At 45.3% G+C, this 22,298-nt stretch overlaps 1 protein-coding gene across 3 annotated transcripts in view; it reads left to right on the top strand.

Annotated features, from left to right (window-relative positions):
• The window catches only part of ELL2 (elongation factor for RNA polymerase II 2), a 43,635-nt gene extending 32,145 nt beyond the window's left edge, over window positions 1–11,490 (top strand). For 2 of the 3 annotated variants that reach the window (XM_080572958.1, XM_080572960.1), the window contains 7 exons: window positions 81–205; window positions 348–441; window positions 1,801–2,383; window positions 4,564–4,633; window positions 6,797–6,968; window positions 8,016–8,060; window positions 8,191–11,490. In XM_080572958.1, the coding sequence (XP_080429084.1) occupies window positions 81–205; window positions 348–441; window positions 1,801–2,383; window positions 4,564–4,633; window positions 6,797–6,968; window positions 8,016–8,060; window positions 8,191–8,307 (1,206 nt within the window). In that variant the 3' untranslated portion in view covers window positions 8,308–11,490. The remainder of the gene's footprint in view (window positions 1–80; window positions 206–347; window positions 442–1,800; window positions 2,384–4,563; window positions 4,634–6,796; window positions 6,969–8,015; window positions 8,061–8,190) is intronic. The other variant, XM_080572959.1, reaches the window with a different exon arrangement.
• The last annotated feature ends 10,808 nt before the right edge of the window (window positions 11,491–22,298 follow it).

The raw sequence follows: 22,298 nt of genomic DNA, 5'->3' as shown, positions 1-22,298 counted from the left end.
GATTTAGCTCTGCTGTACTACTGTGGTTTGTGTTTAAGTATAATGAACTTTTTTTTTCTTTTATTAACGTCTGCCTGTAGGTAGCCAACTTGAATCCCAAGGATAACTCTTACACTCTGAAGGATTATGTATTTAAAGACATTCAAAAAGACTGGCCTGGATACAATGAAGTTGATAAACAGTCATTGGAATTAATACTTTCTAGGTAAGTTCAGTCTCTAGGGGAAGGAAGATAAGTTTTAGAAACTTTAATCTGGGAAATGAGGAGCGTGTGCTTTCCCAGTAATGAAAGAATTATGACATGGATGTGTTTGCCTTGTAACCTGAAATATGGGTAATCCTTACAGAAGAGTAAATTCATCTCAGAATACCACCAGCACCAGTCATTTGGAATCTCCTGTAACTTCTAATAAAGATGCTGCATCAGCTTCTCCTTCCCAGGTATTTTGTGGCTTTTTAACATTATTTACGATGTATTATGATTTAACTGGCTTTTATGTTGGAGTAAAAGCTGTAATGCAAAGCACTAGTGTTGTCTTTATCATATGAAAAACTGAAGCACTTATTTCTACTTGGGCAATTACATTTTTTTCAAGACGGTTGCACTGTCAGAGACTTTAAACCTTATGCTCACATAGCTCAAGAGCTGCTACGTTTATTAAAATCTTCAGGGAAAAAAACAGTTTCTGAATACACGTTATCTTGTAAATAAGCCTAGATCTCACAGAAGCTATCCATGTAGTGCTTGAATAGTTGAGGCATCAGCCTAGCATGTCGCTGTCAATAGCATGTTGACCTTGCAGGAGCTAAGCTTGCCTGTAGAGGCCGAACTTCTTGGCTACCCATTATTGTTACAGTCGCATACTTTCTGATTTAAATACTTAATAATTTTGTACTGACACACAACTTGATTATCTTGGTGTGTGGGAAGGTCTTCTGAAAATCATACATACATTGTTTATATATATTTATATAAATAGTTGTTACACAATTGCATGCATTCAGGGTTCTTTGTGATATGGTACTTAGAATACATCAAACCCGCACGAACATCCTTGTGCTGCTCTTTAAATATAATGCTCAGAAAAGTCTAGAATAAGGACAAATTACAATAGCGATCTACTGTTTGAGGGAATGTTTTTCTTCTTCCTGGCATCGTTTAAATACTTGTTATGGTGCAGGGTAAAGGGCAGGTCTGGATCAGTGGGAGGTACGTCAGCCTTCTCCCAGCCTTTTCATACTTAACATACTTACGTCCTGTTTCTCTAAAAAGTAAAACAGGACAATACAAACTCTTTAGAAAGTGCTTAAAAAAAACTCTTATACAAAACACATCGCTTTACGGAAAAGCACAACTCTTTTTGTGACTGAAACAGCACGTTAGTAAGTGCAATCAAAACTTGGAGGAATTTGGTTACGTGAGCTTGTGTGTGCATAACGATACATGGGAGAGGACTTGAAGTCTCTCATGGTTAAGAGATTTTAGTGCTGCTCGGAGCTGCCGTGGTCAGCCAGGAGGTGTGGCAGCTGCAGGAGACCCTCGGCCTCAGTGCACGGGGACCTGACCTCCTCATCTGGCTGCAGCCTTCTACAGCCTTAGCTGTAGGCTTGGACGAAGTCTTGCAAAGCCGTAAGATTAAAAGCTAAGTGTAAACGAGCTACGTGTTTAGCTGCATCAATTTCTTGCTTGGCAGTCGTTGTTTTAGGTGTGGGATGTGTGTTCAAGATCTGCCTGTTCTGAGATGCTTTTGCCTGGGCCAGCAGCAAAACTGAATTCTGATAATCCATTTTATTTTTCAGAAACGCCTCTTGGATTCCGATTTCATCGACCCCCTGATGAACAAGAAGCCGAGGATCTCTCACCTCACCAGCCGAGTCCAGCCGTCCTTTGGCACCCAACCTCCTGCCCCCAGCGAGAAGACAGCCCCAGCCCCACCACCGGCAGCCCCGGCCCCAGCACCAGCCGCCGCGGCGCCCGCCCCGCTGCCCCTGCCCACCACGCACCCGCCTGCCTCCAACCCACCCCAGACCGCCAGCTCCAGTTCCCCCACCACCCCTGAGGGGCGCGGGACCCAAGATCTGCCCGTAGACAGCATCAGCCAAAACAGCAGTAGCATCTTTGAGGACCAGCAAGAAAAATATACCTCTCGGACTCCCTCGGGAACCCCAGCGCCTGCTGACGGTCCGTTGGAGCATCATACCTTGCCGGCAGGCGAGAACAGCACGGCGTTGTACAAAAAATCCAAGAAGAAGGCCAAAAAGCATAAGGAGAAGGACCAAATCAAAAAGCAGGACACTAGGAGTGCAGGCGAAAAGGAGAAGGACCTTAGAAAAGAAGAAACTGCCAAGCTGAAAAACCCCTCCAGTTTGGAGTCAGGTGAAGGTATCCATACACTGCTTTTCCTAAATATTACATGGGTAACTGTTGTGAAAAGGTGCTGGTAAAAACGGGCTGGAAAGGTGAATGGTCTGTTTCCTCCACTTGCTCTATATTAAGTCCCTTCCCGTTACCCCGAACTTATGATCATGAATTAGGAAATCATATTTTTTGTCTGCCATTGCATTACACTTTATCTTTTAGCTTTAAAAAAAGAAAAGCCCCAAAAGAGATGCTGAGGTTGTTCTGCTGGAACCTTACCTAAAGTTAGGCATATTTTTAAGAATTCTCACTCTGCATTACTGAAATGGTTAGAACAAAGAAATATTATATGGATTTCTGTTGAACTGTAACCCTTTAAAAGGAAGGGCTAGGTGCTAGAAAAACACAAGTAATAGTTTTTTTTAACTTGAATTCCATGAAACTGACAGTTCACTGAAATTTACTTTTACTTTTTTAACCAGCAGGTTTTAAAGCCTGTGCTCTAATAACATGATTAGAGAAGCTTGTCACATGTATGTATTGCATACTATTTACTGAAATACGTATTTACTGAAAGACATGGATCAGAAATAAATGTATTTAATCAGGTATTACAAGACAAAGTTCATAGTTCATAGTACTCTACCTTTTGTTGGGTTGTCTAAAACCTACGTAAACTGGAAAATGGTTTACTAGAATTTTGGTTTGAACAGTGCTGTAAGCTCTTCTCCATTTTAGCCACAGAACCTACTACTTCAGCAAACTAAAAGTTGGGTTTGGCCCTTGCCTATCACAGCCCAAAGAAATCTTCAGAGCATGCAGGGTGCCCCTCTGAAGGACTGTGTATGTAGATAAGTGTGCTTTGAGACAGTCTTTTCACATTTACCCTGGACATACTGCCCAGTTGCCCACATGTGGCATGGAATTGCCTTGAAAATAATTCATGCTTGACTTTACAGACATGTGAACGTCTTTCTCCAGATACCAGTAACATAATTCTGAATGACTAGGGAAGAAAGGATCCATATTAACCTTCAAGTTGATGGTTATGTTGAAACTTTCAGATGGGTCTAGCCATTTAAACAAATAATGCTTGAGCTTTTGGAAGTGAAATGCTCACAGCCAAATTGCTCACAGAAATAGTATTTTATATGCTGAGGTTATTAATATTACTGTTTGCATTTTTCTCAAATTTTATTCTTATACTATTTTTTACCACACTTCCTGCTTATACCCTGTGATAATTTTAATATTAAAACTAATCCAGTAGAACACATGTTAAGTTGTCTTTTCCTGTGACTTTGTTCACATAGCTTACAGCTTCGTAAAAATGGCTGAGCTTTGGCAGAAATACGGTGCTTAAACAGCAGTGATGTACGATAGTGATTACCATAAAGGATTGTATGTTTTTTAAGCTTCCCAACAAACCTCAAATGAAAAGAAAGTAGATTACAAAGATACTGAACCTTACTTTCTGTTCCAGCTATTTTTCTTATTTGTCAAAAAGACAAATGTGTCTTGAAATGTTTCTTTAAAAAGAAGTACTGGAGGTTGAATGTACTGTGTTTTCACAATGCCATCTAAAAGAGCAAAAGAGCAATTTACAAGTGCAAATAACTTTCAACCCCGCTATTGCCACGTTAATTGATGAACAAGTCTTTGTTGCAGGTTATTGAAGCCTGAATGCCAGTAACCCGTATACAATGCTCTTGACTTTCCTGTCTAGAAGAGTGCTGAAATTTAATCCAACTTTGGGTATCCAAAATGGGTAGGGAAGGAGGGACAAAAACGTGGCATGAAAAGAACTTCAGCTTTCTACTCTCTTTACTGCCATCCTCAGAAGCCTGGATGTTGGTATATATCAAACTCTGTTCTATTGTGCGACTACATCTGTTGCTGTGTAATTTGAATTGCTGTGCAGATGCCACATCATGTCTTGAAATAAGAAAAGTTGACCTCTGAGTAATAGTTCGGTCATGCAGACCCTGTGGAATAAAGTAGCCATGCCCTTTTTGTAAACTCCGGTGCTGCCTACTGTGGAGAAGGTCGTGTGAGCTCTATTATTAACATGTAGAGCTTATTGCCAGTAATTTACTGTGAGAGTAAAACTCTAAAGGATTTTTTTTCCAGTCCATCAGGTTGGTACTGTTTAGCTCTATTAAAAGGCTGTTTATCATGAGCATCAAAATTCTGTTTTTCCACAGGAGTTAAAGAAAATTCTACTGCCTCCACAGATCCTCCTTCATCGACAAGTGAACTACCAGACTATTTCATGTGAGTAAAATAATAATAGTCATACCACTTACAGATGATTTTTCAACTACTTCAGTAAAAACTCTAGTTTAGCTACAAAACTGAAAAATTACCAAAATGTAATTTTACAGTAATGACAAATTCCTTTAAAATGACAATTTCCTCTAAAGGAACATGCCATTACTCTAAAATTACATTTTGATTTAAGTCAACCAGCTGCCCTATTTGCATACCTGTAAGTTTCGAAATCTAAGGCTGTCCCTTAACTGTTTCGAGGGGGAAGAAGTACTAAGAACAATTTTTAATATGGTTTAGCAGATTAAAAAAAAATATAATAATTTCACTCTTCCTGAAGACCAAAATGAAAAGGCATATGAACATGTGCTGCTTTCTGTTTAGGAGTGAGGCAATCCAGAAGGAAGTTTGAATGCTAAATTACTCAGTATGTGAAGTTTGAATATCTTTCCTGTGTTTTCACTACTTAGGACATCTAAAGTACATCTAAGTTGGGAAGGTGGGGAGGGAAAACTAGCAAATTTAAAGTCCAGCATTGCAAAGTAAATTGTATTACACACACCAACAAATGCGAACTAGCAGAATTAACTATCTAACTATTGCTTAAGCTTTCATGTAAATGACCACTGATTAATTGGAAGCTACAGCAAAATATACAATTTCACCACAAAATTGTAAAACGGGGGCCTAGAGATGGTCAAGAAACCTCCATTCAAATTTAAATTCTAGCTTTTTAATTATGACTACAAAAAAAAAAGTACAAATGCACTAAACTTGTATATGAAATGTTGCATATCTGCAATGATCGGGGTACTGCAGTCTTTACAAATGAAGAAAGACTTCCCAATTGAGTTTAATTTTAGCTCCATAGCAGATTGTCATGTCAGATGCCCAAAAATTAAAATTTACTTGCTATATCTTGAAAATTTTTGTCCCTCATAGCAATAAGAAGTGCTGAAGAACTTGCTTTGAAATGGCATAATAGCAGAATCAGTAGGTTGCCTAAATGCTTTATTAAAATATTAAAAATAATTTTCTGTAAGATGATTATTCTTTACATTGTAACACAAATAGCTTCTGCATATTTAATGCAGTGATGCATTGTGGGCAGTCTGAGGGTAGCTCTGGCACTGTGGGGCAGCAGTTTTAATGCTTCCTGTGCTGGGCTGAGAATTCAAACACTTGGCCAGCTAGGAAGGGGGGTGTCCTTATAGATCTGTTGAGAATAGAGAAGGCCCTGTGGAGCAGGTGAGGGTAGGTGTTTGTCTTGGCCACAGCGATGAGGAATTAGTTGTATAAAATGTTTGATATTAGCAGAAAAAGGTCAGCAGAGTTGCCAGCCTGGATTGTAGGAGAGCAAACTTTAAACTACTCAGGGAACTAGTCGGCAGCATCCCTGGAAATCAGCTCTAGAGGGTTTAGGAGTCCATCAGAGCTGGTTGATTTTGAAGAACCACCTTTTAAAAGCCCAGTTGCAGGCAATCCCAGAGTGTGGCAAGTCAAACAAGTGGGGCAGAAAACCAGCCTGGCTGAACAGGGAGCTCCTTGAACTAGGGCAGAAGAAGAAAATACATGTCCTCTGTGAACAAAGTCAGGCTTCACAGGGAGAGTGGAGAGCAGCAGCTCACAACTGCAGGGAGAAAACAAGAAAAGCCAGAGCTTGACTTGAATTGACATTTGCCATTCAGTTAGTCCTGAAGTGGTCAGGCAGTGGGACTTGATGGTCTCTGAATTCTGTTCTGTTCTATCCAAACACATCCAGTCACATCGTTACACCAGTCCCGAGTCTGCTGATCATTCTCTGTTATTGCCAGGCACAGCAGGACAGGTGTGAGCCTTAGGTTTGCTCCAGTCCTTTGTTGTTGTCTCCCTGAGACCTTGCTCTTTTCTGGGACTGAGGTTTCTCAAAACAGCACTTCTGGTGTTTTGTCATATAATCAGCTTGTTGCTCCTCGTACACCCTGCAGAAGTGCCCAGGCCTGTGTTTGCAGCTCTAGGCAGGCACAAAGCAATCAGTTCCTAGCTTCTAGGAGAACAGTTAATTCTTTCCTCGCAGAGGAGGTAAAGAAGGGCAGAGTGCAGCAGTTAATCCTTTCCTCACGACTTCTGGCTGATACTATGAAATGGCTTTGGTGTACACTCATACACACACTTGTTTTTTTCCATTAGAAAATACATAGCTATAGTCTCGTATGAGCAACGCCAGAGTTACAAGGATGACTTCAATGCCGAGTATGATGAATACAGGAATTTGCACGCTCGGATGGAGAGTATCACCAGGAGATTCATGAAGCTTGATGCACAAAGGAAACAGCTTTCTCCAGGGTCTAAGGAATATCAGGTAAAGCAGAATAAAACCGCACACGTTTGTTTCTCTTTTCTCTCATCTCTTCCAAAAGTCCACATTCTCAGCACAGGCAGATGCTTCAGCATAGTAATCCATCAAATTGTATTGACAAGGTTTTAAAAGTTCAGTGTTCAGGAGGGACCAAGTGACTGGTCGTATAGCTGGAGTTACCGGATCGGCAGTGGCTTTGCTAACTGCCCTGCAGTGTCCCAGTGACATGCTGCTATATTGATGAGGCAGAAGCACAGAAATACGGAGAACAGCAGCTATAATCCCTGGGCTTTGCTAACCAGCTGTTTTCTGTTATTTGAAGGAATATGTATTTAACTACATGTACGTAAAAGGACCTACAGCGACAAACATACTCGGCTTCTAGGTGGTTGGCCCAAACCCTAGTTGAAAATTTTAGCAAAGAAGGGTACTAAAAACATAGCATTCCAGTTTTTGAGCCTGGGATGACGTTATTTGGACATGCAAATTTCAGCTGTTCAGTAACAGTATTCTTTAATTCTGTGTGTATGCTGAGGGTTCTTGGTAGTATCTGGCTACCTTTTATAAGCTTTTTTGACAGATTGCAAATGTATTTGTGAGTAGGAGGAGTATTTTAAAATACTTGGTACTGCTCGGTCAGACAAATGAGAGAAACCTTGCAGAACTCACATACGTGGCCTGACTCCGTGTGGACTAGCTTTTGACTTTTGTAGCTTCACAAAACCCTGCAAGGAGTTGTGTAGCCCTTAATTGAAGACTCCACCCAACTGAGCTGTCTGTGAACACAAGTATTTTACAGCGGCACGAATGACTTCACAAAGGGAATCTTCAAACACATTCTCTTCTTGTTGCTTATTTACAGGTTTAATTGCAGATCTGGGCTGTTTCCTAGGTTTGTTGGTCTGGTTGTTGTTTTGCAGTACAGGGGAGGGATGGCTCTTGGATAAGAAAATATCTTGAATAACACTATTTTTACTGCTTTACATAGTTGCATTTTCTAATAGCAGTGAAAAGTTCTTCATTATTGTCTTCACTTTTTTTTCCTTGAAGATCCTTCACGAGGAAGTCCTAGAAGAGTATCGAAAGATACAACAGGTATGTATAACACAAGGTCTGTGGGAGTGAGAAATTGCTGAGTTGGGCTTGAGGCCATTTTTAAGCAAAGGACGTGAAATACTAAACTCAGAAATATTTTCATGCCCTAATTTTCTTTTTATCTTTGCAGTCTAGCCCCAACTACCATGAAGAGAAATATAGATGTGAATATCTACATAACAAGCTGTCTCATATTAAAAGACTTATAGGTGAATTTGACCAACGGCAAGCAGAGTCATGGCACTAGTCTTCTGCTTGGACCAGAACATGTGAATGACCAGAAGCTTATTTATTTAAAATTCCAGATGAGTTGCTCTAAGATTCTAAGAGGCTAGAACTTTTGCATTACAAAAGTTTCAGTATTAGTATACTTGAGTTGACTACTTCTGTTGTTGTTGGTGTTGCTTATATGCATATTTGAAGCTGCTTTTTCTGGTCCCTTCTTTTCTTCAAGACTTACGTTTGTCCATTGAAATCCATCTTATTAGTAGGTGCTGGGATCCCAGCACAACATCTACTATGAAGTTGTGCACATTTTAAGAAAATATTGTAGCAAACTGAAGTACTTTTGGATAAATATAAGGCTATTTTTCTGACCTTTCTTGTTAATGCAAACTCTTTGCCTTAAATGGTAGAAGGTTTAGAAATTTGCACAAAAAAAAATTAAAAAAAAAAAACACATTGTTTTGGAGGGTTAAAGAGGCATGTATATAAGTGCTATATACAGCCCATACTTGTTACAACAGAAACTCATCACTGCAACTCAAACCCCCATTGCAATGGTTGCCTTAAGGTGTTTGCTTGTGTGTATTTAGTGTAGTTAAATTATTAGCTACACTGCTTCCCACTTCTCTGCAGCACCTGGGAAGCACTACGTGGCCTACCAGTGTCTGAAAGTGTGTGCCTGTACTGTGTGCGTGCAAGAATGTGTGGGTGTGAGCATGCGTGATGGGGAATAAAAATTAAAAAAAAAAAAAGCTGCTACTCTAAGTAGGCCAAACGCTCAGGTTAAAACAACTGATGAGTGTTGCTGTAGGTTTTTTCCTATAAAATTGCTACTTCTATTATGGAAGATGAAAACATTTTCATTTCAATAGTTTGTCAGCTTTATTAATGTTGGGAAAATCGATACTTTACAAAAATTAAACAGATATATAGTTTTGGGGCAAGAATATAAAATTAAGCATGTAGGTTACCTATTTATATACTGCTATAAAGTATTTTTTGAAGAGAGATATGCAAAGAAGCTATTGCCTACATGAAATGTATATTTAAAGATTTTTGTCCTGGGTGCCAGGAATGTAACAAACAGATGTATTTAACTATGAAATACTGTGATCACCAAACAGCACAAACTTTCATTTCATGCAGTTTTTGGTTTATTTTGATTTAAACTATTGCTTGCTTTGTCATGTGAAAACACAGGTTATCTGGTCAAAATAGAGCAAAATCTTTGTTTTATTGTTTTTGTCTTTTCAAAATGCTGCCAATTGAAAAGGGAAGCATTATGTTTACAAATCTGGTTTTGGAATATTTGCCAAAATTGTGGTAGTATCTTCAATAAACTTTATCTCCAGCATAACAATAAATAAATAAATAAAAATGTTGTGTGTCACTGTAAACCAGAAAATGTTTGAGATTTGTCAGAAAATATGCATTCAGGTAAATGGGGATATGAATTTTTGCCTTAAATTTGTGGGTTCAGATACCTTCCGTTTGTGAAGATGAAATAGCGTGCAAGAGGCATCTTCCCTTCTCTTGCATGAACACTATACTTCTGTTACGTATTTTGAGACCAAGTTGGCTCTGAGTCCCTTGGCTTATACTGCACATTTCAAATGGCAAAGTGAAGGGGAGACCTCTTGCTTCCCGTCAAGAGCTGCGTTCCTCTGGGCCCAAAGATGGAGCTTGATCTTGAGCATGCACACAGCAGTGCCCAGGTCTGAGTGCGGGGGCTGCTGACTGCACTGTAGCTGCACTGGATGGCTCCGTTTCAACCCAGAAACAAAGCAGCTGCTCAGATTAAAGTAAGGGGAAGCTGCTGGTATCGGGACCCACCCTGGCAGTGCTCTTTATCTAAACTGTATGCACAGATCTGACTTTAGCTGCCACTGTGGTACGTGCAGTGCTGCTCTACAGCTGCGTTGTTACCATTTGTAGTGCTACCACTGTGTAACTGAGACCCAGTGTCATTAACTATTTTTTCTCCTTTTATGAGAAAAAGATTGATCTGTATTTGCATGCATCTTCTGGTTTACAGCCTGTGTATCTGTTGCTGGGGATTAATGTACTTGAGAGGTCCACTGTGTATAATCATGAGACCTGACAAGCTACTGTAAAGACCTTAATTGAAGGTTTTGCCCATTTGCATTGAGCATTTCTTAAGCCTTGCAAGTATACCCAACAGCCTATGCAGATTTACAGCACTGTTTTGCAATACGTATCTCTTGTTTCCCTTGAGCTGTTGTTCCTGTTCGTCAGATACAGAGAACCCACTGAAGCTGGGCCTGTGACTGTATTGCCTGTCCCATGCAAGTGTCCAGCTCGCTCCGAGGAACAAGCACTGCAGATGGTGTCATCGTGGCTGGGGTTACAGCAAGCCCAGAGCGAACAGTTGATGTAGAGAAGGGGCAGCTGCATGTGCTCCTGCTTGGAAGCTGGATCTCACCGCGGCTTGAAAAAACATGTAGTCAAGAGGGAGGCATCAGCCTGTCCAGATGACTGAAAAAAAATCAGAGGATGACTGTGTTCCAGTCTTGCTATAGTTTGGGGGAGGGAATCTATGCCCAAAGAAAACTGTCTCAAAACAGTATCTCCAAACTATCACAGGAAGCAGATCACTCTTGACTGCTTCCGAGCCTTCGTTTGACCTTGTCAATTACCAAAAAGTAATAATAATAATATTCTGCAAGTGTTTTGTGAAACACATGGGTAAGTCATAGAGGCAAAGTTGCTTCAACATGTTTTAAAGAGAATTCAGGTTAAGGTGTCGATATTGTAACTTTGCTCATACGTTAGCTTTTTTAAAATAGTGATGTTACAACCAGTCTTTCTGGATATGTAAATGTTGATTCATGTGAAGATCTATGGCTGCTTTGAAGTATGATTCTTTTCGTAAGTTTTGCTTTCCTCTGTTTGTGTACCTGAGGGGAGAGGGATGTGGGCAGCAATTCCGTAGCCGCCTTCTGGGCAAGGATATGGAATTGTCCAAAGGAGGACAGCATCTGGGAACATGAAGGCTTACAGCAGGGCTGTGAATCCCCCTTGCTGAATTGGAGAGTATTCTAAAACTTTTTCAATCGTTTCTGTACCAACTGTATTAAAACTGTACATGAAAGACCCTGGGGCGTTCTGTCAATGAACACTTGAGCCGTTGTTGCCCCTCTGTTCTGCATCAACTTAGGTTCAATAAAATGTTGACTTTGCAACACTGAGGTGTGGGCCTGTCCTTGTCTGGGGGTGGCTCTCCTGGGGCGTGGGTGGCCCGTCACCTTGCCACCATGTCCTGCTGCTGAGGGGCATGGAAGTGAGAAAAATGGTGGTGGAGAGCAGGAGCTGCGTTGTGCCAGCCTCGACTGAGCACCCTGCTCCAGTTGTCTTGTGCTTCCAGCTAGTCTCCCTTCTTTCACCCAAGCCTAACATCTGGCCTCTTTCTCTTCCCGTTCCTCAGCTGGAGATGACCCTTGATCCTCATTTTGTGATGCTGAGAGCAATTCCTAACCTGAAAGAGCAAAATGTTCACATGCCAAATTGCAGTGGCTGTTATTCCTACTCCTGTCTCTGCTTCTGCATTACAAAGCACGGCACACCATCCTCGCAAAACACTCGTGTCCAGAAAAACAGAGCGTCTGGAAAACTGTCCAGGGCCACGGGGCTTTTTTCCCAGCACTGCACGGCCAGAGGTGAGGTGGCAGCGTTCTCCCAGGTCTCCTCGCTGTTGGCTGAATTTCAGGCTCTTCTGCTCTAGAGCTTGCTTGCCTGTTGGTCAGTAACTGTTAGTACTGGATGCTTGTGTTGCTCCCCACAGGTAATAGTTGGTTACAAATGCAAAACCGATGCATGAATGAAGGGTTTAGAAGCAGTTATCTTTACTCTGGCTCATGTTTCACTCTGCCCTTAAACTGCTTTTTGGATGTGTAAATTCTGCACGTGTAGTAGTCCTGTGCATTTCTGGCTGTCGTTTTGACACCGAACCAAAAACAAGACAACACCCCTCCAGAAACCACACACTCTTTGAAACCCTAAAACCTAAACACGTCTGAAGTTCTCGCTTTGAAAAGTTACCAACCCAGTAAGTTACATTTACCATGCGTAAAAGCTTAAATTTTGATGACACATGCAGATGTAGTCATGTTTTCCGTGTGGATGGAGCCTTAATGCTGGAGGACTTCTGGTGCTGTGGTAAGCCTAGGAGCAACACCAGGGCTGTGCCTTGGCTTGGCGCTCGGTAATGCATCGGGGAGCTGGGATTCCTGCTCTGGATCTGTCACTGATGGGATGCTGAGCTGGGGCCTGCGGATCAGCTGGCATCAGCTTCAAGATGCTGAAGGCATCTCCATTAATAACCCTAACACCAGGTTAAAAAGGCAATGTTAAGGTGAAATTGCTCTCTGGGCATCATGCTGCAGGTGTCAGCACCTCTCTGACCCACACCGACCCCAGCCGGGGTGCTCCGAGGTGCGGAGCAGAGCTTTCCCCGCGGAGCGTGGTCAGGGCGTGCGTGTCGCACGGCAGGCTGGCAGAAAAGCAGTGGATTTTCTGGCAGCTTGATAAACACAGCCTGCGCCAGCTCCGGCTTTCTTTGGTGCTCCAACTGCCTCAATTCATTGCTTGGAGAGTAATTGCAGTGTCAGAAAGCAGCTAGATCGTAAGGCACTGATAAGGCCCTCATCACAGGAAGCAGCATGTACGTACGTAAAAAGACACCACGGTCTTTATAAATATCTCATGTACGAAACTGAGCTTCTCTGCCTTGCACAGATAATGGGGCTGCCACGGTTCAGGCTCTTTCAGCTGTTTTTGCTAGTTACCTGAGCGTGACTGGATGTTTAAAAGAATCGATGCGATCGCTGGTTACACACGCTGCCTGCAGCCAGCACTCCTGCCTTCATCCTGAACAAAGACCGCTGAGAACTTTGTGTGTTCGTCCTCACCTCGACTTCCCTAGGTGAATTGTCCAGATTGCATGAAAAATCTTCCCGATTAAGAAGCACCTGGCCTTCTTCCCCCAGTCACCAACCCCAAACCTGGGCAGATCCACCTTCCCCGTGCTGCTCGTGCACGGTGGAGCCCCCCGGTGTGCAAGAAGCTGGAGTCCCAAGCCCCCTGCAAGCCCCTGGCAGTGCCCGAGGTGCACCCAACCCAGCAGCCTGCCGGTTTCTCAGCAGGGATGGGGTGAGGTTAACAGACCCTACACACTTTCCCTGGCCTTTGCAGCAGGGTATGGGGAGAAGAGGAGGGTCTCTATGCTTTAGGAACGTGTTTTCCTCCACCGCTATGCCTGAGCCTCCTCCTCCTGTCTAAACACTTCAGCCATGTGCACAGGCTAAGAACACCTTGAAGACAATGAAGTGCATGCTTTTAACATACCCGTTTTATTAGTAACAATACTGGATACTACTCACACCTGGAAAAAAAAAAAAAGCCCAGAGAACATCTCTTCACAGGAAAGCCAAAAATGCTGAAACAGAGCAGAAAAAAAATAACTACAAGCCTGTAAAACTTTGACCAGAAGCCTGTCTTTCAGCCCCCCAAAAAAAAAGGACAGCAAACACTATGTCACTTGCCCTCTGCTATCAGCCCTTCCCCTGCTACCATTGGTGTGACACAGGCACGAACCAGCCCCGGGGAAGCACCGATGGCTGCAGCACACAGCTGGCTCAGCACTGTGCCGCAGCCTCCAAACCAAGGCTGCCTCCCTCTGAAGCATCCTGTCGCCTGCAAGACTTCTGACCATCCGTCCAGCTCTTCCCACAGGAAACCACTTGCAGTCGCACGTTTTTTGTCAGCATGCCGTCAAAGTTTCACCATGCAGGCTTTTAGGGAGAAGAAGGTGAGCAGGTTCTCATGGGCTTACAGGTGTGACAGCAAAGATAAGATAAGGCAGACTTAACAGGAGCCTGGGCTGAAATGGCACTCACTCTCAGAACAAGTGGAAAAGGCTGACAGGCAAAGAAAAATGCAGTGAGACTGGTGTTGATAAAGCTCCTCTGGATCGAGGGCAGTGCCAGAAGAGCACAGGATGAGAAGGGCACAGCAGGGGGCTGGAGACTGCTGGCGGTCCTGCAGCTCAGCAGAAAAGGGACAAAGGGCTTCCAGAGAAGCAAGAGGAAGGTGGCCCCTGGAATACCCTGCAGCGCTGTAAGAAGCAGATACAGGTAATGCAGAAAATCACGGAGCATTGTGCACTGAGTTGTCCTTCCTAGCTTCCTGTAACGTTGACTGGTGAACAATGGCACGGTGTGGGCAAACAGTGGCAGTGTTTCAGAGCACATGCTGTGTTTTTCCAGTGAAAGCACCCAGGAAAGGCCGACAGTGGCATCCAGACCTGTACTTCCTGACTCGGGAGCTTCGTGCACACCCCAGGTCACCATCGCCGCACTGCCTGAGCAGCCTGCTGCTCACGTCCCACGCTCACCACTGCCACGCCACCGCACACAGCTAATGAGCAGGGCGTTGCAGGCACCTGCTCCCATGCGTGATACGTCTGACTGCTCCTATCAGGCACACGCTGTTGCCAGAGCCGCTCTCCTGCTGAGGTTGTGAAATTCTTTCACGTTTGCCAAGCCAGAATGAGACCAAAGTATTGTGCAGTCACCGGTCGCCCAATAAGACATCCAGCATCCATGCCAGAGATCTGAGCTGTGGGAATCTTCGTGGTATAAAATAAGGGAAACACAGGAGCCACGGAGAGAGAAACAGCCAAGTGTAGGATGTTGACCTCCAAAGCCTTGAGTAAGGCAGCACTCCGCAGAGGATCCCCGTCACGGCACCAGAAAGTGGCACGCAGGACAGGCCCCCGATCGCTCCAGCCTACAAGAACAGAGGATAGCACCCACAGGAGATGCTCAGGCTCAGACATCTAAGGAGGTGCCTGTTTGGTTACAGGATGCCACTAACAGCGGCACTGGGCGCTGCCCAGTGTTGTTCTCTTCCCATAAAAACCTTGCTCTAGGGGGCAAGCGGACCAAGGCTGTCGCATCTCCCTTTCATGGGAAACCCTCTGCGAGCTGTGTACAGGGCATCCAACGCACCAACACTCGCAGGACACCGGCCGAAAAGCACAGGAGGAGCTGCCACCTCCGTGCTGTGACACAGGGAAGCGGGGCGGCCCCGAGGAGCCAGCAGTGCCTCTCTGGGAGCTCCTCGCTCAGCACATCCCAGCGAAGAGGCCAGGAGCCGCATGGGTGTGGGGAGCAGACATCTCCTCATCTTTTATCTCAGTCTTTCTGAAAGGCTTGGAGTCCTGCTGGCGAGTGCTGTGGGCAAGCAGGCTGATTACTGCATGGAAGATCCCCATCCTCAGCCGCTATCAGCCAGCATCTTGCATAAACAGGTTCTTCAGATTACCTGAAAAGGTGCACAGTCCTTCTATTTGGTGCAGCTCCCCGTGAGCAGAGTATCACAAGTGCCTTCCAGAAACACAGCATTTTTTCTTCAGTTTCAGCAAACTGCTGTTGACAAAAAGGAATTTTTAGTGACCATCAGTTCACATTTTAAATAACCAGTTTACTCAGAATCTACTCTTCCGTTTTTCCTGATGCTCTCCTAAGCCACCTCTTATATCAGTGTCAAAAGCACACCTAACATAGGGTATATTTGCTTTCTTTTTTTTGCTGGCTACAGGTGTTTCGTCATCTTTTCTCTTTTTTTCCTACTTCCACTACAAACCAAAAAATTGCACTAACAACATTAAAAAAAAAAAGTAACGTGTCCTTGTTGTTTGCAAGCATTTTAGCTGAAATGCTGCTGAGAGAAAAGTTAAAACAGGAGGAGAGCGATCCCAACAGCCAATACCACACTTGTATGTGATTCAAAGAGGGCTTATGTTGATTGTCTTTTGCTGCAACCAGCTGGAAGTCTGCTTGTTCATTGATCTCCCTGTGACCACATTAATTAATAGAATTAGCCGAGGGCCAGAATTAGAGGCCACGGTTGTGACAAAGCACACAGAGACGTTCTTTTACACTGTGAATTTTCTCTGGTTGACAAAACAACACACCTCTGTTGTTGCGTGTTTCTGCTACGAAGGCATCTTGAGATAGAGCCACCAGGAAGCAGACCGAGAGCACCGGTCCTTTCTGGCCAGGGCTCTGGATCTCTCCAGGCCCCATCTCCTGAGGACGCCCATGTGCTTCGGGCTGAGGCGTAGCTGGAAGAGTGATGTCTGAACAAAAAAAAATGCACAGCAGTTCCCTGGACTGGCCAACAAAAGCTAGCAGCCCTCCTTCCCATGGGGCCACGACCTGCGTGTCGACAACTCACGCTCGTGTTCCGGGGCAGAAAAAGCTGTTTTATGTAAACTCCGAGGGGGGCCCCCAGCTGCACCTGCCACCAGCAGCCTTCCCAGTAATGACGTTCCTCGGAGCAAGTGCACACCGCGATGTTTGTTTTCCTCCTGGGCCTGGCAGCTGAGGGAAGGAACAGGTTGCGTTCACACTGTTTCCAACAGTGACTATCTCCGATTCCCTCACAGTCTTATACGGGGCATTGCCATGAGAAATAATCTCAGGAGCAACAGCAAGGGTCACAAGGATATGCCTGCCACGGGCAGCGAACAGGATTGTGTGACAGGAAGAGGCATTCCTGAGTACGTACATGGTTTTATTTAAACTCGATCCCCTCCATCCCCAACTAATTATGGAAAACATGAAATTGGATTTTTCTTCCCTAATATTTCAAAGAAATATAGGGTGTTTTTTCTTCCTAAAAAGAAGCTCCGTCTATCTTCCAGGGTTGATTTTACAGGATTTCTTCATTAACTCATTAAGTCCCCACAGTAGTGTTGATAACAAAGCATTAATAATTACATTTTGGGCATAATTACACGTGGGCAGTAATCCACAGACCTTCTGAACACCTTTATGCAAGATGCCTCTTCCCAATGTCTTTTCTCCTCTCGTTTCCAAGCTGGTGCTTTCTGAAGGGGAATTAGTTACAAGTGTCCCCCTCCCCTCCAGAGGGCGTCAGTTTCAAAAATTATTTTCTTCTTACAAATCACCTGGGGCATTCACAGAGCTGATACCATCTGTGCTGACAGCGTTGTCAGCTGCTGACCTCAGCAGAGCGAACTCATGCCCTGCTGCATTTCAGAGGGAAAACCTGGTGGGAAGGAAAAAAAAAATAATAAATTCCTTCAGCAGCAGGAAAAAAAATTAACCAGATCATTCATCCCTCTTAGATGCCCCAGTGATAACCAGCCACAAAAGATGAACCTGTAGGAAGTTGGGCTTCATTAATTCTGGCACCCACACAGCCAAATTTTTCAACCCAAATTGCCTGATGTGGTCAAAAGTGGCTAACAACGCTTTTCCTTCCTTCCCTCCTACCTCAGCTGTAGAAGACAAATAATGAAAAAGAAGTTATGAGAAGGTACTTTTGGTGGCATACCAGGGAGAATCCAGGCACCTACACAGGGAGACACCCTCTATCACGGAGCCCCTGACGCTGTTAGACTCCCTCTTCCCCCCCGCAACAAACCCTCCAGCTCGCTGTAGTGTCACAGGGCATTCGAGCAGATGTCAAGGCTCCTTCCTCACTGGATGAAGCACTTTGAGAAGCATGCAGCAAGGGATCAGAATACCAGAGGAGAAAGGAGATGAGAGCAATCAAACAAAGATGGTCACAGGAAGACTTCTAAAAAGTCGCAGCCCCTGCTGCCATGAGTGGAAGCAGGTTAGCTCGCCTTTCTCGGCCACGTTGCCAAAAACCGGCGGGCTCCCTGCTAGGATTTACCCTTTCCCTGTGTTTGCTCAGTGCAGCCAGGCGCAGGGTTGCATGTTTTACCTGGGTACAGTGTCAAACTACCACGAGGATATTTACAGCTGTTCGCAATGGGGGACGAGCTGAGCGCTGCCTATCAACAGGTTCAGTTTTCCCCAGGTGTCCCAAAGCCCAGCCTGATCCTACCCGAAGGCCCACGGGCAGGACCGGCCTTGTGTCAGGGCCCTGTGGCATGTTCAGGCTGTGGCTGAGCCGGGCGTGTTACAAATCACACTGAGGTGAAGACAAAAACACCTTCAGCAGAAAATGCGATGCATTTTTCTAGATCCTATATAAGCAGCCCGGGCCCGTTTCGGCCCGGACGGGTAGCCAGCTCAGGCACACCACACGAGGCCGCGGCCCCGTCCCTCTGCACAAGGCCACTCCGGCCAAGCACGGGTGCGCGAGCACCAGGCCTCTTCGCTTTGCCCACGCAGAGCAGGATCCTGCTTCTGTCTGACCACGCTGGGCCTGCCTTGTGCCCGCAGCAGGAGTGAGGTTTCTCCTTTTCAAAAGGGGGAGCTGGGCCCACAGCCCCGGGGATCTCGGGGTCTGTGTGGAAGCTGCCTGAGGCCCACCCACGGAAAGCTCCCTGCCAGACCGCAGGTGGTGTGAGGCGGTGACCCAGCACTTGCTGGAAGGGACTGCCAGACCTTTTCGGAGGCGTAACGTTGTGTAAAGAGAGCAGGCCAGGCTGCCTCGGGGAGGGACAACACGGTTTGTTGGTTGGAGGTCAAGGGCTGCTGAATTTCTTTCTGCCTCCCCGGGCTCCGCGTGCTCGGATCTCAAAGCCGTGTGGCAGCTTTGCCGTGTCGCACCCAGGCACAGGGAGCACGGATCCCCAGCTGCCCCGCTGCGCACAGCTGAGGTCCACTGCCAGCAGCTGCTGGGACTGAAAATAGAAAAAATAGAAATAAAAAAAAAAAAATAGAAAATTAAATAATGGCCAGCTGGGGAACTGCGAGTGCAACTGTCTCGCATGAAAATCCTGGGCCTTAGAAAATCTTTGGCAAAATCTCGAGGAAAAAAAATAAATAAATCCTAATGAGACACAAACCAGGGTGCATACCGTGGAAACAGCTCGGCATATGGAAGTGGCTGGGGAGGAAGGAGCAGCAAAAGGAGCATCCTCAGGTAGTTTGGCAGGGTGCTTTTTCCATGATTATTTATCATTATTTATCCCTGTCAACAGCTCCTGAACAGAAAAGCCACACTGATAAACATTTGCACACCTTGCTCTGCCTCCCTCGCATCATGACCTAACAGCACTTCCCGGCGTGATGCAGCTCTGCCGTAAACAAAGGGGAAGAGCTGAATCACCTAATATATTAATTGCGCTTGGTTCTCGTAATCAGAAAACTCTTCCTGTTTGTGCATGAACAAACCAGATAGCTATGCCACCCGTGGCAGGAGCACTTCAAATCGTTGCAGCACGACCTGCCAGCTTTAGGAAGGTGCTCCAGCCCTAGCAATACGGGCGGCAATGCGCTGCACGCAACCACCTTTGCCCTTCTGTTTTGCCACTTACAGCTTACACACTGCTTGAGAGGAGATACGGACCTACACAACTGCCCTGTAAAGTCCCAATGGCTTCAAGTATGGAGCAGACTTCGATGAAGTAAAAAGCACATTGCCTCTCATGTTTTCCGGGGTACAAACTTTGGAAGAGCCTTTACACAGTGTAAGAGGAGAATTTCAGAGGCACTGGTCCTTATTTCTTCTTTCTGAGCCACCTGCTGCTGTGTGCATTAAAGGAATTAGACACTTTGGTTTTCTACACCCCCACTGAAATGTAAACTCACCCGTACAAAACACAGTGCTCAACCCTTGCCTTCTCCGCTACCTCACACCTCACCCCCAGTCTTGTGTGTCTGGAAAAAATCAGATTACTACTGGGGGTACGTGGCAAAGTGTAAGTCCATAGGACAACTCATTTTAAAGATTATTTTAGAAGTTCCACGGCAATTGTAGGCAAAGATTCATTCTGAAAACAAGAAATAAACCCGGACTGGAATTTTCTGCTTCCACGTCCTGCAAAGAGCAGAACCAGATCCCTCGGGGGCTGAGTCAGGAGGTGACGGCTGGCCCAGAGGGAGACGAGCCCCCCAGTGCCTCCCAGCACCCCTCGGGGCAGCGGAGAGCCTGGGGAAAGCAGGGCTTCGCTTCTTCACTCTTCAGGAACAACAGGAGGAAGCAGGGGAGGAACACGGACACGCTGTGGCAACTGCTGGCAGCAGCCAGCCCCAAGGTGCCTGCAAACCAGGAGCTCTGGCGCACGGAAGGCTGGAAAGCCCGTTTGTAATTAGCCACTGGGCTATTGTTCCTTGTGCAATGGCGAGTACCCTGCTGCTCAAGAATAATTGCAGATTGAGTCCCGGATCTTGGTGACTATTTACATGAACATCTGCTGCAAAACCAAACTGAGGCCAGGCTGATGTCCTCCGTGCAGGCTGCCAAGGGGTATTGTCTACCACGTCAGACTATGGACATGTCCACCAACTGGGGCAAGCAGTAATGTAATTAAGCCCCTTCAACCTTCATCATTTATTCTAAAAAATATTTTTTTCCTGCTGATTCCAACCAAGAGTGAAAGGTAGGTGCAGCCGCTGATCGTGCCCCATAATTATCTCCATGTTAAAGATGTTTATTGCTGTGATACTGTGACACAGCATCTCTTTACAGGAGTTCCGGACTTTACGCAACAGCGCAGTCTGACTTTACGCAACAGCGCAGTCTGAAATGCTTCTAATTTATTTGTGTGCAAAACGCTTGTCACCCTAGTGAGGTACAGCATTTTCTTTCTGATACATTTAAAAATAAGTCATTTTCTCTGTAATACTAGAATCACTACAAGAGAAGCCCTCTGTAATGACCAAACAACAACAACAACCAAACAACAACAAAATAAATAAATAAGGAAAGAAAGAAATAAACACAAAAAAAAAGGTGAGACAGAAATCCTCAGCGTGACTATCTCTAGTATACACGCCATGTTTTCTTCTTCCCTTTTGAGGATGCAAAATCATTTTAAAGTAGGACGCCCTGTGCCTCGTTGCTGTAAAGGACTATTACGCTTAAAAACAAAGAGCACAAACATCAAAAGGCACAGTCCAGGGAAGGAGTCTCATCCAACTTCAGCACAAAGGATTTCCCAGGTGTGACTCTGGGTGGACAAAGCTTCCTCTCCATGTGAACGGCGGCCCTCTGCAGGCAGCGTGGAGGCTGGGAGGCAGTACGCTGTGCTGGGGATGGGGATGTGAGCAGCACCCCAGCTTTCACGCCCCATGAGGGGCAGGGTGCATTTGACATGCTGACGGAGCCCCTTCCGCTAGCATCGCACCCTGGTTCGACAGGAGGACAAGAGCAAACTGAGGTTGTGGAATCGTAGAGTGATCTAGGTTGGAAAAGGACTTCAAGATCATCAGGTTTACTGAGTCCCACCACCAAACCATGTCCCTTAGTGCCACGTCCACACACCTCTTAAATAGCTGCAGGGACTGGGACTCCAGCACCTAACTGGGCAGCCTGTTTAAATCCTTGACCACGGCCTCCATGGAGAAAAATCTTCCTAATGCCTGACCCAAGCCTCCCCAGCACCATTTGGGACTGTTACGTCCCTAGCACATCCCCACTTCACTGTGACTTTCTTCTGTCATTAGGAAACCTGAATTACTGAACCTCTCCCACCACCCCTGGGCTCCCGGCCCAGCTCTCACAGCCCAAATGTTTGCTTCAGGTTTTTATGGGTGGGTTCAGGCACATGGTGCTGGTAGCTCCTTGCACCCGAGCCAGCAACTTCCGACAGTCTCGCTGCCTTTTAGAACACCCAACCTGTGAGGCCAGTTTGGGGAATTTTTCTTTTTAGAGAGCAAGGGGGAAGCCTTCAGGGGCATGGGAAGAAGCTGCTGGAGGAAGCAGAGGCTGAGCTCTGAGTAACATGTGCTGTTCAGCCGGAGAGGGTGGGACACCTTGTTGCACAAGGGCAGGCTGTCTCTCCAGGGACAGCTTCCCCAAAACCATGGTTTGCTTCCTTCTCCTCCCCACTGATAATGTCTCAGACACAGCTCATTCCTGAAACTGAGATTAAAGTTAAAAAAAAAAAAAAAAAAAAAAAAAAAAAAAAAAAAAGGAAAGGTCACAGTCTGTATGCAGAAAGCCTGCTGTGAGCAAGGCAGCAATGACGCAATGGGATCCCTCTGACACGTACAGCAGATTTTGCTGGTCGTGGCTGTTTTCCTGATGCCCCACTGAGCTCTG

Source organism: Anser brachyrhynchus, assembly GCF_964034855.1.
Source record: "Anser brachyrhynchus genome assembly, chromosome: Z".
Classification (NCBI taxonomy): domain Eukaryota; kingdom Metazoa; phylum Chordata; class Aves; order Anseriformes; family Anatidae; genus Anser; species Anser brachyrhynchus.
The sequence above is the reverse complement of the archived record's forward strand: the minus strand, read 5'-3'. Positions and strand labels throughout refer to the sequence as shown.